We start from the raw sequence: 15264 nt of genomic DNA on the forward strand, positions 1-15264 counted from the left end.
TAGAAAGAGTACACTTTTATGAGCAAACAGTGAAAATTTCATCAAAATCATTAAAAAACTAGTAAATCTATGAAATTGTTAAGCTTCCCCTTTTTTGTTCAAAAGGTTCTCGAACAATTGATATGAGTATGCAAATGACTGTAAGGATAATGTCATCACCTCACAATTTTAAATTGATAATATACTGTACAATAAAACTGAGGAATATTCACCTTTTTTTCTGATGTAAAAGTGTAAAACATAATGTGATTCCTGACTGATTAACTTCAAAATGATGTTTGTTCATACAATATTAGGATTCGGTACTTGGGCTTAAATGCATTTGAACAAAAAATGAAAACGTAAAGATTTTGTGTACACACTATATTGTTAAGTTGTGAGGCGATGACATCATCAACTCACTCATTTGTATATTCATGCTGACTGTTAAAGAACCGTTCTACCAGACTTTGATCAAATTTCAATTGCTGTGCTGAAAAAAAAAACAACACTCTTTTGTTTAGACAAACTTTTCACTGATCCAGAGTTCCCCTTTACCAGAATAAAATTTGGGTTGCCAGGCATGCCAGGAGAAGGTGTCTCCTTCGTCTTCTCATAGGATTAAAGATTCTTGAAGTACTTTGCTTGTTCAGTCTGTCATATCGTCCCCGTTGATTTTTGTCATTGAAAGTAAGGAGTTGGTCGTAAATTTACACTAATATGTACTTAGATTTCTATACCATTAAAATGTTCAGGACTTTCGAAAAATAGTGACGTACATTTACCGGCTCCATATTCCTAGTCTAAAAGTTACTCAATATGGAGGTTCACAACTCATTCCTATCACAATGATTAAAATATTGTTTCATTCACTGAAATGTGTTGTGTAGCACAGGTGTAACTGGAATGTCGACTAATCTTCATTTCGTTTCAGAAAGACATAATATACTCTGATTCCAGGCAGCTAGTTACATAGAGGGTATAAAAGTCATACAGACGATTGTGACCTACCCGGAAGCAGTCCATTGTTCCGGTACGGTGACCTCCACCGGTTCTATCCTATCATTGAAGCTGTAGTGCCATCGCTTAGGAAGATCTTCCTTCAGGTATGGAATGGCGACCTCGTGCTTGCACTAAACAACAAGCATATACGAAAGTTACTATCAAACTCTAATAAGGAAATCTGCTTATATCTAATTATACCCTGCTGGAAGGAATGCAGTGTCCCACCGTGTGAAGCACAATGTGAAACACAGTGTGAAATCTCTTCACATCATTAAATTCGAGCATTTTAACATTGTGAACATAATTGTGAACCGTAAATCCACAGTGTGAAACAGAACATGACCATGTGAACACTGTAAAAACCACAACACAGTGTGAAATCATCTTCACACTATTAATTTCGAGCGTTTTCACATAGCCGACTATGCGAACACATTGTGAACACAATGTGGGACACTGTGTTCTTTCCAACATGTAGGTATTGTGCCATGATGTCATGTACGTAGGCCTAAGGCATTTTCAAATTTTTCTATTTCAATTTAATTTCATAAATATGATGATAAGAACAATCATAAAGATGCGTAATAATATATATTTTGTAGTAAATTAAACAAACAATAGGGTTATAACACCATGATGAAGGAAACCCCGTGAGGAGTGTGTAGAGATAGGGGTCCCAGAGAGAGAGGGAGAGAGAGAGAGAGAGAGAGAAGATCTTGTGATGACCCCTTACCAGCAATTCTTCGACAATCTCTTCCGGATCAGAGACAGTTGCTGCGTTGGAGAAACGAAGAAGTGGACAAACGAAGAATGTTAAGAGAATAACGTTAAAGCACTTTCATCCATTATATACGTTTTTGTAGTTGTTGTTGTTGTTATTATTGTTATTGCTATTGTTACTTTAAGGCGCATCAATCAAGGTTGAATGCTGACGAAGTACGTCACAAACAATAGAAATGGAAGAAAAATGAAAAAGCGAAGGAGGAAGATGAGAAAATGGAAGAAGGGGTTGGGGAGGAGGGAGAGAGGAATAAGGGATGGTAATTGATACACTTAGGCAAAAAAAGAACAAGGAGAAACTGGAATGTTTTTTTTTTCTTAGCGTTACTATACTTCATTGATAACATGAGGACGATGTGTAAATGAGAAGATTGGGCTAATGGGAAGTATGATAATATAAACGGAACGGAGCACACACACACACACACACACAAATTATCACATCAATGTGTGAGTACACTTTGTAGAGAACATAAAGTGAAAATAAAGTGAAATCGGGAAATCAAACGCAATTGTTGTTAGCTCATAATGAACTGATAGATTTTTATGATATCAGGTATATAAGCTACTGTCTAGAAAGAAATATCTTGGAAAATATCAGTGATATACCAGTGTCATACATTACGTCAATTTGTCTTGAAAACAACAGTTGTGAGAAACTTCTCCTCTCCAGATGTCAAACTGTACAGGCATGAGTTTTTTTTTTTGTTTTTTTGTTTTTTTGTTTTTTGTTTTTTTTGTTTTAACAGCGTTAAACTCACCTCCATCCTCCGCCAACATTCTCAACATGGTTCCTCCGGTCGTGACGATGCGATAATCACTTGAGGTAAGGTACTGGTGAGATTTAAAGGCAATACAAATGTGCATATATTAAGATGATATCATAAAGATGACATTAGTCATCATTATCATCGATCATCGCCGTTTGTCCTAATCGCCATTTTAAAACAACAACAACAACAACAACTTTTGAAAGCCCTGTCCAGATTTCCACATTACGTTCCCCTGATATGTTTGTATTCGGTGAATTCACATAATTATGTTGGGGTGGACAACCCCCCCCCTTTTTTTTTCGTTTTAAATCATACGGACGTACTTATCGGTTACGAGGAGTGATGGAATACACAAAATGCATTTGTGAGGCCTAAGCACAAACAAGCTTTCTCAGAGTATTTTCACTATAGTCTTCAACACCTGATCTGACGTCTTAACATAATGAAACATGGGAGCAAGTGAGTTCAAGAAAGGATGATATACATGTAGGTGAGAAATGTCAGTGCTTGAGTGCGAGGTGTACAAGATCAGTGTCACGTGTCACAAATTCATGTGATACGCTTTGTTTCTATGAAAGCAGTATTTTAACAAAGCTAGCAACGGTTTAGTACACGTACAAAAAAAAAAAAAATGAGAGAGGCGAACCTTACCATTATACGAAGACTACATGCTTCACATTAGATTCTTATCCACAATTCCCCTACTCTAGATAATGAATACGGAAATTCACCCCAAAACTCGTGTCATTCTGATCTCGTTATAAAATGCATAAAGGACTGAAACAATGCATAAATGATTATCTAATTAGAAATCAATAGGGCCTATAATTATGTAAGGAATGGAACGCCTATATACATCGTTCAGGATGAATGTTTCACTACAGGCACGGTGCGACATCCCGTGGTCGGCGACCAGGATAATGTTGACGCAATCGAGCATGTCCATGGCAGCCAGTCCATCCATCATACGCCTCATCATCCCGTCCATTCTCTGGAGGACCTCGTTCTCCTGGTGGGTGATAACACAAACGAGAAACAGCAAATAGGATTGTAGGCCTATAACGAGTGTGCATAAGAAAACACCAATTGCCCAGAGGAGATAGATGGAGAAAATGCATAACGTAATATAGCTGTACGCTATATATCTACGTATTTTTGAAAAAAAAAAACCAACCCTCCATCTATTAAATTATTCTTCAGCAGGAAACTTTCCAAAGGTTCGCTGGTGTATTAGGCACTTCTTTTTTTTTTTTTCATTTTCGGACTTTCGAACCTTCGGAATAACGAACCTCCGGAAAAACGAACATCATCCAATTGAATCTATTCATAACATAAAAGACAATCTGAATTTAAATGATTATCATTCAATCCTTCAAGGCTTGTTGAAATTTGTTGAACAAATCCTCATCTTTGCAACTGATTGACAAATTGCCCTACATCGACGTAAATAAAACACTGAATTGATCAGTGTTTTAGTAGTAGCCATGATAAAAATCATGGGCGTACATACTCGAGCAGGATTCGAACCTACGACCTCCTGATCACCGGTGATCAGGAGGTCGTAGGTTCGAATCCTGCTCGAGTATGTACGCCCATGATTTTTATCATGGCTACTACTAAAACACTGATCAATTCAGTGTTTATTTACGTCGATGTAGGGCAATTTGTCAATCAGTTGCAATGAAAACATCTCGACGGAAGAATTTTCATGAATTTGAAAAATCCTCATCTTGTTCTCATTTATTGGCAATGCTTAATTTCACCCCGTATCTTATGCTTTCACTTCAATTCAAATCAAATACACCGGGGAAAAATTAACTTGTACGGCTGAATATATTGAATCTCCGTGATATTCAAAAAGACATTTACGGGACGGAATCTTTTTCTTTTTCTTCAGTTTGAGGATCAATAATAAAGTTAACAATAAAATGGCTTCTAACAATTCTGCAACCAACGCAAAGAAATGATATACTATTTTTAACGATAAAAGGCTTAAATGAAGATCTTTATATTTTACTAAAAACTGTACCATAAACTAACAATAAATAATAACAAAAGCACAGCAACACATCACAAAAATGTGGTTTCTAACACGCACCAAATGGGTTACGAGTCCACATCACCACCACCACCACACCATGCCCACATTGTACCACACCCCAGGCTTGCTCACCTCATCTGAATCTGGACCGGGGTCATGTCCGAGGTGGTCCGGTTCGTCGAAATACAGGGTCACCATGTCTGGTCTGAATTCAATTTCAATTTCAAAGTTTATTTCATTTTTCGACAAAACATAATAATACATTTCACTTCCTTTGATAACAGAGAGTAAGGTAAACAGAATATAGTTGAATGAAAGAGACTATACAATAATTGAAGAAATTGTGATAAAAACAAAAGTGGTCAAAGGAAAGTGTAACATTGCACAAAGTGCGAAAAATGGAGATACCCACGAAAAAGGCAAAGCTCGTAGATTGTGGGCCCCTCTGAATAGCCCAAAAGGACAGAATTGTGGACGTATACCGTGTGCGTTTAACTACTACTCAATACAAGCATATATACATTTCGCAAATGCAAGCTAACCATCTGAGTACTACCACTACAATGACACTGGCCTTTACTGTAAGATTTGGGTTGCCAACGGTAATGTCACAGTTAAAGGGGAATAACACCCAAATTAGAATTTGTAAAGTGAATATAGCAATATCAAGGACACACATCGGTGAAGTTTGAAAAAAAAAAATGGAAAAGTCCTTTGAATATTAGACATTTTTAAAATTGTCATCATCGGATGAAAAGACATCTGGATTAAAAGACTACTGAAACGGATTATGACTGTAATCCGAAAAAAATCGAGATTTAGCATCATTATTCTGTTTCTGCAGTGCTCATTTCACTCTCTTTGTTCCATCAACATCAGAATCAGCGTTTTCTGTTGCGCATCTTTCATGTCATGTCTGTTGTGGCTATCCCCTTCTCTCTCTCCCTTTTTTCTTTCTTTCTTTCTTTCTTTCTTTCTTTCTTTCTTTCTTCTCTCTCCTTTCCCTTTTTTTTTCTCTCTCCCTCTTTCTTTATACGTCTCTTTCTCTTCGACTTGGAGGCAAAGAGCTAATTTGAGGGATATCATGGGAAGCCAAATGGTGTTTGATTCTTATATTATCATAGATAGTCAATGTGCTGCTTTTCCAGAGACGATCGCATATGTATACGACTTTGGGTCCCACGACTGACAGACTTTGGATCCGAAATAAATCGCAATAGCCTATAAGAACAAACACGTTCGATTATTTCAGATCCAAAGTCGCTTAGTCGTGTGACCGAAAGTCGTATTAGTGCGCGGCGGGCTTAAAACGAGCGACTTGCTAGGGCCTTGACGCTCGTCAAGACCATCAATCGAAATAGAATCGCATCGTCGTATCATGGTAATTCAGAAAATGCATGCCTGTTATGAAGACATTCACCTGTAACCGTCGGGCAGTCGCAACCAACCAAGAACCGTGTCGACTCGCTGTATGTAGTTGACGTCACTAAGAGAGTGCCAATAACAAGATCCAGGATCAACCGAAACTGGTCAAAGTTTAAACTTACCAAACCATGTCCATGTGAAATACAATATACATAATTAAAGTGTTGTATCAAGACCTATTTCTGACAGGAGGGTTTGATACAGAATATATTATGATGGATGATATGGTATATCTGAATATAATTACGGCATTATGATATGGCGAGATAGAACAATATATTAGCATTAAAACATATTGGTGTTTAAGTCCAGCACGTCGAATCTAATGCACAATATTGTATGTATACCTATACGTATACCTAATATCTAAAAATAGCTCATGCGTATAACACAAATTAATGTTTTCATTATTTTTTAAATGTGTTTCTCTCTTTAAGGGAGGGGGATAAATGAATACATGGGAGTTAGGTCTTCAAAGACTACTAAAAATAATAACTCAAAAGCCTCATCAAAGTCCATGTTTGTCCAAGATCCACCCTGAGTCAATTTTCGTATTATGCTATCTGTTTGAATTCACAGATGAGACTTGAACTCCCTATTCTCGGATCAATGCAATCTCTGACCCTCTTCTGCATAGTGCAAACACAAGAATTGGTTGTGTTTTAAAGGCTGTAGGTTAACCAGGCCCAACTGGTTTGCCAAAGTAATAAGTATCTCATAAGTTTACTTACCCATCGTACTTGTTCCAGTAGTTTGGCCGAATTCCTGTGGAAGAACATATACAGTGTTGAAAGGGGAATGAAACCCAAATGTATACATGTGGATTGAGTGAATGCAGCATTATTGGTAGAAACATAACCACATGTTTGAGGAAACGGACAATTCGCTGAAAAGCTTTGAATTTTTAAAGTTTCGGGGCAGCGAAAAAAAGAGATAATTTAAAAAGAATTCCACAAAATAGAATTTCCTATGAAAAGAACCAATTTACTCCACTTGCTACTAGCATATAATAATAATGATTATAATAATGAAAATAATGATGATAAAAGTGATTATAAATGCATGCTCACTAAAGGACAGACCTTCACCAAGCAGTTCATTTCCGATCATGCTGAAATCGCCCAATTTCTCAGCCAATGATAACGAAGCCTACGGTATCTATATCATATTACCTCATCAGCTTCCTGCTGCGCGGCGACTCAAGCAGAGCACGCGCTTTAGTGCTTGATGCAAACCTCAAATACGCGCAGCTTGTACTCCCAAGTTCATCGACCCTATCTGCCAAAAGATTAAAACAAATCCTCCAAAAATTCATACAAATTTTGAATTACTACCAAAATTTAATCATCTGTTCTTTGTGTCTTTATCAACTCTTCCTGTGAGTTTCATCTATCTTATCCGTTCACAACTTTTTGAATTCTCTTTTCAAACAGACAGACAGACAGACAGACAGACAAATACATTCAAACAAACTCCGGCAAAACCATAAACTCCATGGTAACATATCATAAAAAAGACACATTTTGTATCATATATATCCTGTTGTGATTGGTTGAAATAGCTTCATGTCAGGTATGACAGGTATTTTCAGCTGCCAGAATGTTGGCGTGTGGGACATTCCATGAAGTACTATGTGCAAAATGACGTCACTTCTTTGGTGACTTTCTGCAAATAGTATTCTAAAATGTCACAAAACAATTTTGAAATTGTGCGCAGCTTTGTACCGTCACTTTTGTGAAATTTAGCATTTTATGAAAAAAAAAAACCCACCAATTGTGACATCACAAAGAAATTCTGACATCGCGCACTGCGTCGTACCGTCACTCTGTGAAAATGTAACATTTTTCGAATAAAACGATAGTAACATTAAAAAGCAGTTCTGACATCGTGCTCTGCATCTTAGGGGCAGTGTAGGGTCCCTTCACAACATCGCATTCACCACACGACTTCTCGCCACGCATTTTTCCGCTTTCCCCTTGTTCTGTTTAAATGTTTGGACGAAAATATAAAACAAATATATTTTGTCTATAAATTTCGAGTTTCTGGTTAAAACTATAGGCCTTGGTGCCTCGAAAACAAACAAACAAACAAACAAACAAACAAACAAACAAACAAACTATCAACTAATGGGCTGCGTCCCTCAGTGAATTGTTCTCTTTGGAGTCACTTTTTCCCATAGCTTTAACCAGAAACTCTCAAGGCAAAGAGGCACTATTTGTATACAATTCACAGCGGTTTTGCAGGTGTTGACGGTTTATTTTTTGTAAACACTACGAGACCTAACGAGACCTACGAGACCTTATAGACATCATACCTTGAATATCTGCTTCGGAACCAGTCCAGAAGAAAGATGCCGATCTTTTTCCCTGCCATCGAGCTGTGTTCCAAATCTATCAAAATCAAAAACCGAAGCCTTTAGAAACAAAATAGCTCTATCCCAGACCTCTCTAAACGATGGCTCCGACTCTAAACGTTGTCTCCGATTTCTAAACTGTTAAAAAAGTTGTTTATTCAAGACTTCTCTCGATTCTTATAATTATTATTTCCGAATCACAATTCGGATTTATCATATTAAACAATTCCATTATTGAAAAAAGTCGCTAAAGCTGCAGACAGGCCCCACCATACAGTGGGTGTCTTCCTGAACCTCTCCGAGGCCCTCGACACCACTCTCGATCATAGGATGTTATAACTTTATTCGCAGTATAAAGCCTTGGAATGGTTCAGGAGTTACTCGTACCTTGCCGATCGCAAACAAGACGTTTCGTTATCTGGTCGGAACTCTTGCAATAAATCTGTCAACTGTGGTGTTCCTCGGGACAGTTTACTGAGACCTCTTTGTTCATTATGTATACATGAATGGTATAAAAAATGCTTCTAGTATTTTGCTTTTTTTTAACCGTTTGCAGATGACTCAAATGTATTTCTTTCGTATTCAGATCTTCACATTTTGGTGGATACGTTAAATTCCGAACTTTAGAAATAGTTATGCTGGATAAGGTCAAACAAATTGTCTTTAGACCTTTTCGAAAACTAATAATGCATCTTATTTAGTAACCCATGTACTTTGAATAGTCTCCCCAACAATATAGTATTAGATGATATAGATAAAGTTACATCAATGAAGTTTTTATGTTTGATTATCAATAATAAACTCTCTTGAAATTTACATATTGATAGTGTTTATCATACATTATCTCGTAACATTGGTGTTATTAATAGATTTAATCAAATATCATTTCCACTCCTACTCTCTTAATGTTATATTCAGCTTTAATTTTACCTCATTTTTATTTTGGTATCACAGCTTGGGGGAATACTCATTCAACTTATTTCGACAGCCTGTCACATCTAAAAAAAAAAGCCCTTCGTATAATTTGCATCGTATCTTGGAGATGTCACACCGATGTTTTATTCGTCGAAAACAAAATTTTAGAGATACCTAATCTTTATTATCATCATCTTTGTCCACTTATGTACATACTGAGTAAATATTAATTACCTCCCGTTTTCACTGGAATGTTCGCGAGAAATCTCTCCTTCCATGAATACCAAACTCATCATTCTCATGAATTTTATTTGCCTTTGGTACTATTTTCACACAATCTATATTACATTTGGTGGACCTAAATATTGGAATAGCGTCCCCAAGTTTAAGATCCTTCGAGATTAATTTGAATATTTTTTAAATAGTGATTTACACAAATTTTCCAGAGTCTTATCACCCAACTAATATTTTATAAACATTATGAAATCGTAAAATTGTTATAATTATTTAATGGTTGCAAAAGAACAAAATATCCAACTTTATTTTCTTGCAAAAATCGAGCATTTTGCTATTATTGCTGAGCGGCTCCAACCATCCATTAAATCTCGTCTCGATAGTCATCTATATACCTTTTTATCTTCACACCACGTAATTAGCTTTTTTCACTCTCTACTCTTTCTCTCTTCCTTCTCTACTGCATGTGACGGCGACTTCGGACTTTGTCCAGGGTGTTTGTTTCAGGTTATTTAAGTTTCCATGTCGTAGTTTGTTTCGTAATTCCGCTTCTTATGTAGAACAGTATATATAGGCCTATACCAATAAGTGATTTGTTGTATCACTACTCCCCATTTCCAGCATTTCTGCACACTTTCAATATTTTGCGAACTTATACATGTCTATATTATATACGAGTACATTGTGATGTAATTTGTGCATTCAGTATCTGTAAAACATTCTATATGTTTCTGCTGAAAATAGATAAAAACAAATGACACGTGACCACTCTGTGAAGCTCTTCTTTTTAAGACAATCCTGTCTTAAAATTGTGACTTAACGGAAATTGGGCCTTTATCATTCAACAATAACAATATCACACACGTACTAATAATACTTTGCGATAAAAAAAGACAATTTTTCGTTAGTTTTGATTGTTTACAACAATCATGACAGGAAACAAAGCGAGCTATAAGTTTTAAAATGGAGTGACTCACTGGTTCTCCACCCCACCATCTTCCTTCCACGGATTCGCTCGAACCGATGCTGAACGTCGTGCCGAAGTCGTGGATGGTGTTTCCAACAATACCATGAGCTTCCGGATACATTCCCTATAATAACGTGAAGATTTATTATGAGAAGAAAGTTAACATGAGAGTACGAGTATACTGTCTGCCCTCTTGATGTGGTGGGTTTTTTCCCTTTTTTTTCACATAATTCATCGGCAGATTTACTGCCCCAGAGGGAGAAGAGTAGGTCTAATGTTTGTTCCCTTTTTATATTGAATTTCATGACCGCGCATGATCGATAACTTCAATTGCATTAGTCCATAGTAAAACTAAGCTCGTTTGTAGCCTGTTAATTTCATCTTGATTATTTCGCTCGATCCTACGTGGATTCTTTCAGCGCTTGCATTCATCCATGTCCTTTCTACAAAAAGAAAAGAAAAAAGAAGCAAGGTGTGGTGAAAACGAAAACGAAGAACAAAGACATGAATGCTGAAGATTATGAAAGCAATCAGGCAATGGTCTCATATTATTTGATTGACCAAAAAAATAACCACCACAACAAAACAATGCAAAACCTTCATCTGGACAAGGCTAAGAAGAAAATGGACAGGTCGTTATTACTGAAGTTCCTTACTCTGCATATTCATCATTTGGGAGTTTCGTTTTTCCAAAGGGTCGTCATTCTGAAAATTCCTTATTCCGAAGGTTTACTGAGTAATTCGTTATTTCTGACATTTGTTATTCCTAAGGTTTGTTATTCCTTACACTCGTTATTCCAAAGGTTCGTTATACCTGAGATTCGTTATTCCGAAGGTTCGCTAGTCCGACAATTAGATTAGGTTCGGTAATCCGAAAGTGAAGTAATGTTCGTTATTCCGAAAATTGGGTTTGGTTCTTTGATCCAAAAATGAAACAAGAATTCGTTAGTCCGAATTTTAATTAATTTTCTGACTACGGAGCATTCTTAATAACGGACATTACCCTTCGAGCAGGCGATATTGGGTCAAACAGAGCCCTTGAAGGGCACTAGGTCTACAACTGAGACAACGTCCTCCCTTTGACTTCCAGAAATCTATCACATTTGTAAGGATATTTCCTTAGCCTGTAATTGTGACAAGGCCGTCTAAACATTGACAGCACTACTAGACTAAACACTAACTTACCGTGACTATGGAGTAGTGGTTTGGGAAGGTGAGTGTTGGGAAGGACGGTATCATGTAAGGCGTGCTGACACCGCACTCAGCTGTAATGTAAGAAGAATTTAGAGCAGCGATAGCATCAACTTCAAGATTTGGGTCAGTCATTCTTTAAAAGTTTCTCAATGTTAAAACCAACTCTTTCAATACAAAAAAAAGGTCACTTTTAAATTCCGGGTGGAATTAACTTTGCCCTCGACCAGTCAAAGCCCACAAGTAGGGCGTCTCGAAGCATTCCTTTCTTTTCCTGGAACTTATTTCAGGTGAATTCATGATAAAGTGTTATGTTATTCTTTGATGAGTTATTGGAATAGCAGTATTTGGTGGGGTAGTTGTCTGGGAGTAGTATAGTCCTATATGGTGATAGTGGGTGGAGTCTTGAGGGAGCAGTTGTCGGGGGCTAGTCCGGGATAGTTGTCTTTGGGTAGTTGTCCATCAGTAGGGGATCGTTCTCCTGATATGCATTTTCCCAAACTGCCATTGAGTATCATTATCACAGAGCATCATTTGCGATGATAGACGGGTTGAGAAGGAAGAGTAAACTAAACGGATTGGGTAAGTGTACAAAGTATACAGACAGGAACAAATTTATACAGTCCTAGTTGCGGGCTGTGTATACGACAGATATACGTGACTTTTTCGGGATGGCAATAATGTAAACTAATAGCGTGACAAAAACAGAGCTCTGAGCCTCGGACGTGTAAAATATGGTTAGAGAGCTTATTGTTCCTTACCTATCCTGTTGATGACTGGCGTTAATCCTCGAGAAAGGAAATCAGCCCGGAATCCGTCCATGGAGATAAGGAGAAGGGGTGGTGAAGATATGCTGCAAGGAGTAGGTAGTTTGAACATATATGAAATGAAATCCCGACTTCGACGTCATTATCGTCATTGTCATCATCATCATCAAATCCATTTTCCTTGTCAACTTCACAAATTCACAAATGGCCCATCACCACAATCATGATCATCACGATCATCATCATCATCGTATAGTCAGCATCATAACGGTCAAATCATAATGGTCATCTCTGCAATATCGTCATCCTTCTCATCGTCGATTTCGTTCATTACCACCAACAATTTAGCACCATCTCCATCGTCATCATCGGTATCATCGCAATCTCTCCACCAGCAGCAATACGGGTCAACATTGCCGCCACCTTAATCATACCTTAATTACCTTATACCATGATAACGAATAGTTACAAGTCTAAGGACTTTTAAAGGCCATTCAACAGGTCTGATCCTGAGCCTGGAAAGTAAAATACGATGTGTCTAGGGTGGTCAGTTTATGCTGTCTGGATCAAATTAATTTTACTTCTGTTTCCAGTGGTCATTGAGTTTACACTTGAAAGCAATCAATCACTTTAAAGTGATCATGAGAACGCAACGTCCACACCTTCCTCTTTATCGCCCTCCCTCTCTTTCTCATTTCCCCGCCCCTCATTCCGCCCCTCTTCTATTCGTCCCCCCCCCCTCTCTCTCTCTCTTTCGGTTTATTTATTTTTTCTTCATTTCTATAGAAATAATTTCTGGTCATACCCTGCCGGACATCTCGGCCCGTGATCGGTGCAGGGCCTGTCTATCCAGTCCACGAAAGGTGGAGGCGGGGTTGTCGGATTTTCTGGTCCATCTGTTGTAGGTCTTTGATCGGTGGACTGTTTGTCTGTGGGCTGCTGGTGGGTGGGCTGCGGCTCGGTGGGCTTCGGTTCCGTTGGCACGTGTTTCGTCGAGTGGCTTTCCTCCGTTCCTGTCCATAAGATTTCAGATAAATAATCATATTGAGGTTACTTCTTGCCGAATTTGACAATTTTATGACTGTCTATATATTAGCTGAAAAAAGTCTACGTAGTTTCTTCTTCATATCTAAGGCCCTACTTTATTATTTTTTGTTTGGTTTTTAAATAAGAATTATATTCAAGAAAAAAGTGAATTTACAGGAAAACATGTTTCATGGAGCAGTAGCAGTGACGTCGGGAATTCTGCTTGCTTTTGTTTGTTTTGTTATGTTATGTGCGTGTTTGTCTTTTTTCAAGGGTTTCCTTTGAAGTCGGATGAAGATGACCTCGTAAGTTCGGTCCTATTCATCAGACTTTGATCACTCTTTTTAAAGGAGTTAAATAGCCATTATCTCGAGACGACATTATTTAGCCTGCACCTGGCTTGAGATATTGTATGTTTGTCCTTAGATTTGCATATCTCGACGTGAATGTCGAGATCTTATTGTAAATGGGACTGCCATGTGCACATGCAGTGCACATATGGTTCAATTGCCCAAATTGGAATCAAAAGCTACTAGTCTCAAGTGGACAGGACGCCAGTGAATTTCACTCATGTGCAGTTATCTACCAGTGGCCTGACAAGGGAAGCCAAAATGGCGCCTATTGCAAAGTTGGTCTTATGACGCGAATAAGAAATGTAATATCGAACTTACCATAGATAGGCTCGGCAGATCCACCATTATCATCACTCGAGCTTGCACCGATGGCATAACCGATGCCTATACCCGCTCCGATCGACACTAGTAGTATGATTACCTGGAGAGCAAGTTGGACATTTTAAAGGACGGATTAGATATTATGGCTGGCTGGTTTTGGAAAGTTTTCTTTATCTTCTCATGGCACGGTATTATGTACTCAGATATTATTCACATGATGACAAACAACCGATGAAAAATACACTGAAGCTCATAAAAACACTTCCTTTTATCAATCATCATACCTGTAGTTTACATTGTACACCTATTAAGGGAGTCTGGTGATGGTCCTTTTAGAATTAGTGGCAAAACTGTTCGGTGATACTTACCTAATCAAATAGGTCATGTAAAATGCAAACTGTCCTTCACGAACATTTTAATCTACACTTTGTATGCCTCAACTTTATGAGACTTCATGTCTCGGGAATATGGGCCGAAGAAATTTATTTTAATGAAATTTGATGACAAGCAATACCTATTCAATTTGTCTCCCTCTGTCCAAATTAAATTTGTAAGATCGCAACTGCTGATCTGAAGTAGATAAAAGATCGATTCCCACTGATTCCTGTTTTCCTACATGTTTGTTTAAAAATGTAGATCAACAGTCGCGATCTTACAAATTTCATGTACAGAGGGAGACAAATTAAAGAAAACTTTTAGTGGGGGCTACCCCATATCTTCACTCCTTTGCTTAGTAACATATTGTTTTCATTAAAAAAAAAACATGTCATTGTTAGGTTGAGTTTATCGACGATGAAGTCAGCATTTCTTTTCCTTCTGCTTAAGATTCGAAACTCGTACGATACTTGAAGAACTTGCGTGCTGATGTTGCCTTTTCACATTTCACCGTATTACCATTTTTGAAGAATATCCTCAACAAAATATACAGAAAAAAAAGAAGAAAAAAAGGACAAAAAATAAAGCATAAAGATATCATGTCGGAATAGTGATTATGTGATATAGAAAAATAGAAAATATAAGAAATTTGTAAGAAATGGGCAATTATATTTTTCTCGACAGAGAAGAGGCTTACCAGACCGATTATAATCGTCCATTTTCTTCTCTCCGCATTTTTGTCCTGCAAGAGATGAATGA

At 37.5% G+C, this 15264-nt stretch overlaps 1 protein-coding gene across 1 annotated transcript in view; it reads right to left on the reverse strand.

Moving 5' to 3' along the window:
• Positions 1–15264, reverse strand: part of LOC139735427 (venom phosphodiesterase 2-like) — a 36803-nt gene that overhangs the window by 9373 nt on the left and 12166 nt on the right. The window contains exons 3-16 of the mRNA XM_071646181.1: positions 15203–15247; positions 14128–14230; positions 13236–13443; positions 12425–12516; positions 11658–11737; positions 10483–10596; positions 8318–8393; positions 6735–6768; positions 5999–6064; positions 4711–4783; positions 3394–3546; positions 2526–2598; positions 1718–1758; positions 991–1112 (exon numbers count right to left, since the gene is read on the reverse strand). Coding sequence (XP_071502282.1) covers positions 991–1112; positions 1718–1758; positions 2526–2598; positions 3394–3546; positions 4711–4783; positions 5999–6064; positions 6735–6768; positions 8318–8393; positions 10483–10596; positions 11658–11737; positions 12425–12516; positions 13236–13443; positions 14128–14230; positions 15203–15247 — 1280 coding nt within the window. The remainder of the gene's footprint in view (positions 1–990; positions 1113–1717; positions 1759–2525; positions 2599–3393; positions 3547–4710; positions 4784–5998; positions 6065–6734; positions 6769–8317; positions 8394–10482; positions 10597–11657; positions 11738–12424; positions 12517–13235; positions 13444–14127; positions 14231–15202; positions 15248–15264) is intronic.

The sequence above is a fragment of the Diadema antillarum genome, unplaced genomic scaffold (genome assembly GCF_040938485.1).
Source record: "Diadema antillarum isolate AM-2024a unplaced genomic scaffold, OU_Dant_1.0 seq00000577_RagTag, whole genome shotgun sequence".
NCBI classification, from domain to species: domain Eukaryota; kingdom Metazoa; phylum Echinodermata; class Echinoidea; order Diadematoida; family Diadematidae; genus Diadema; species Diadema antillarum.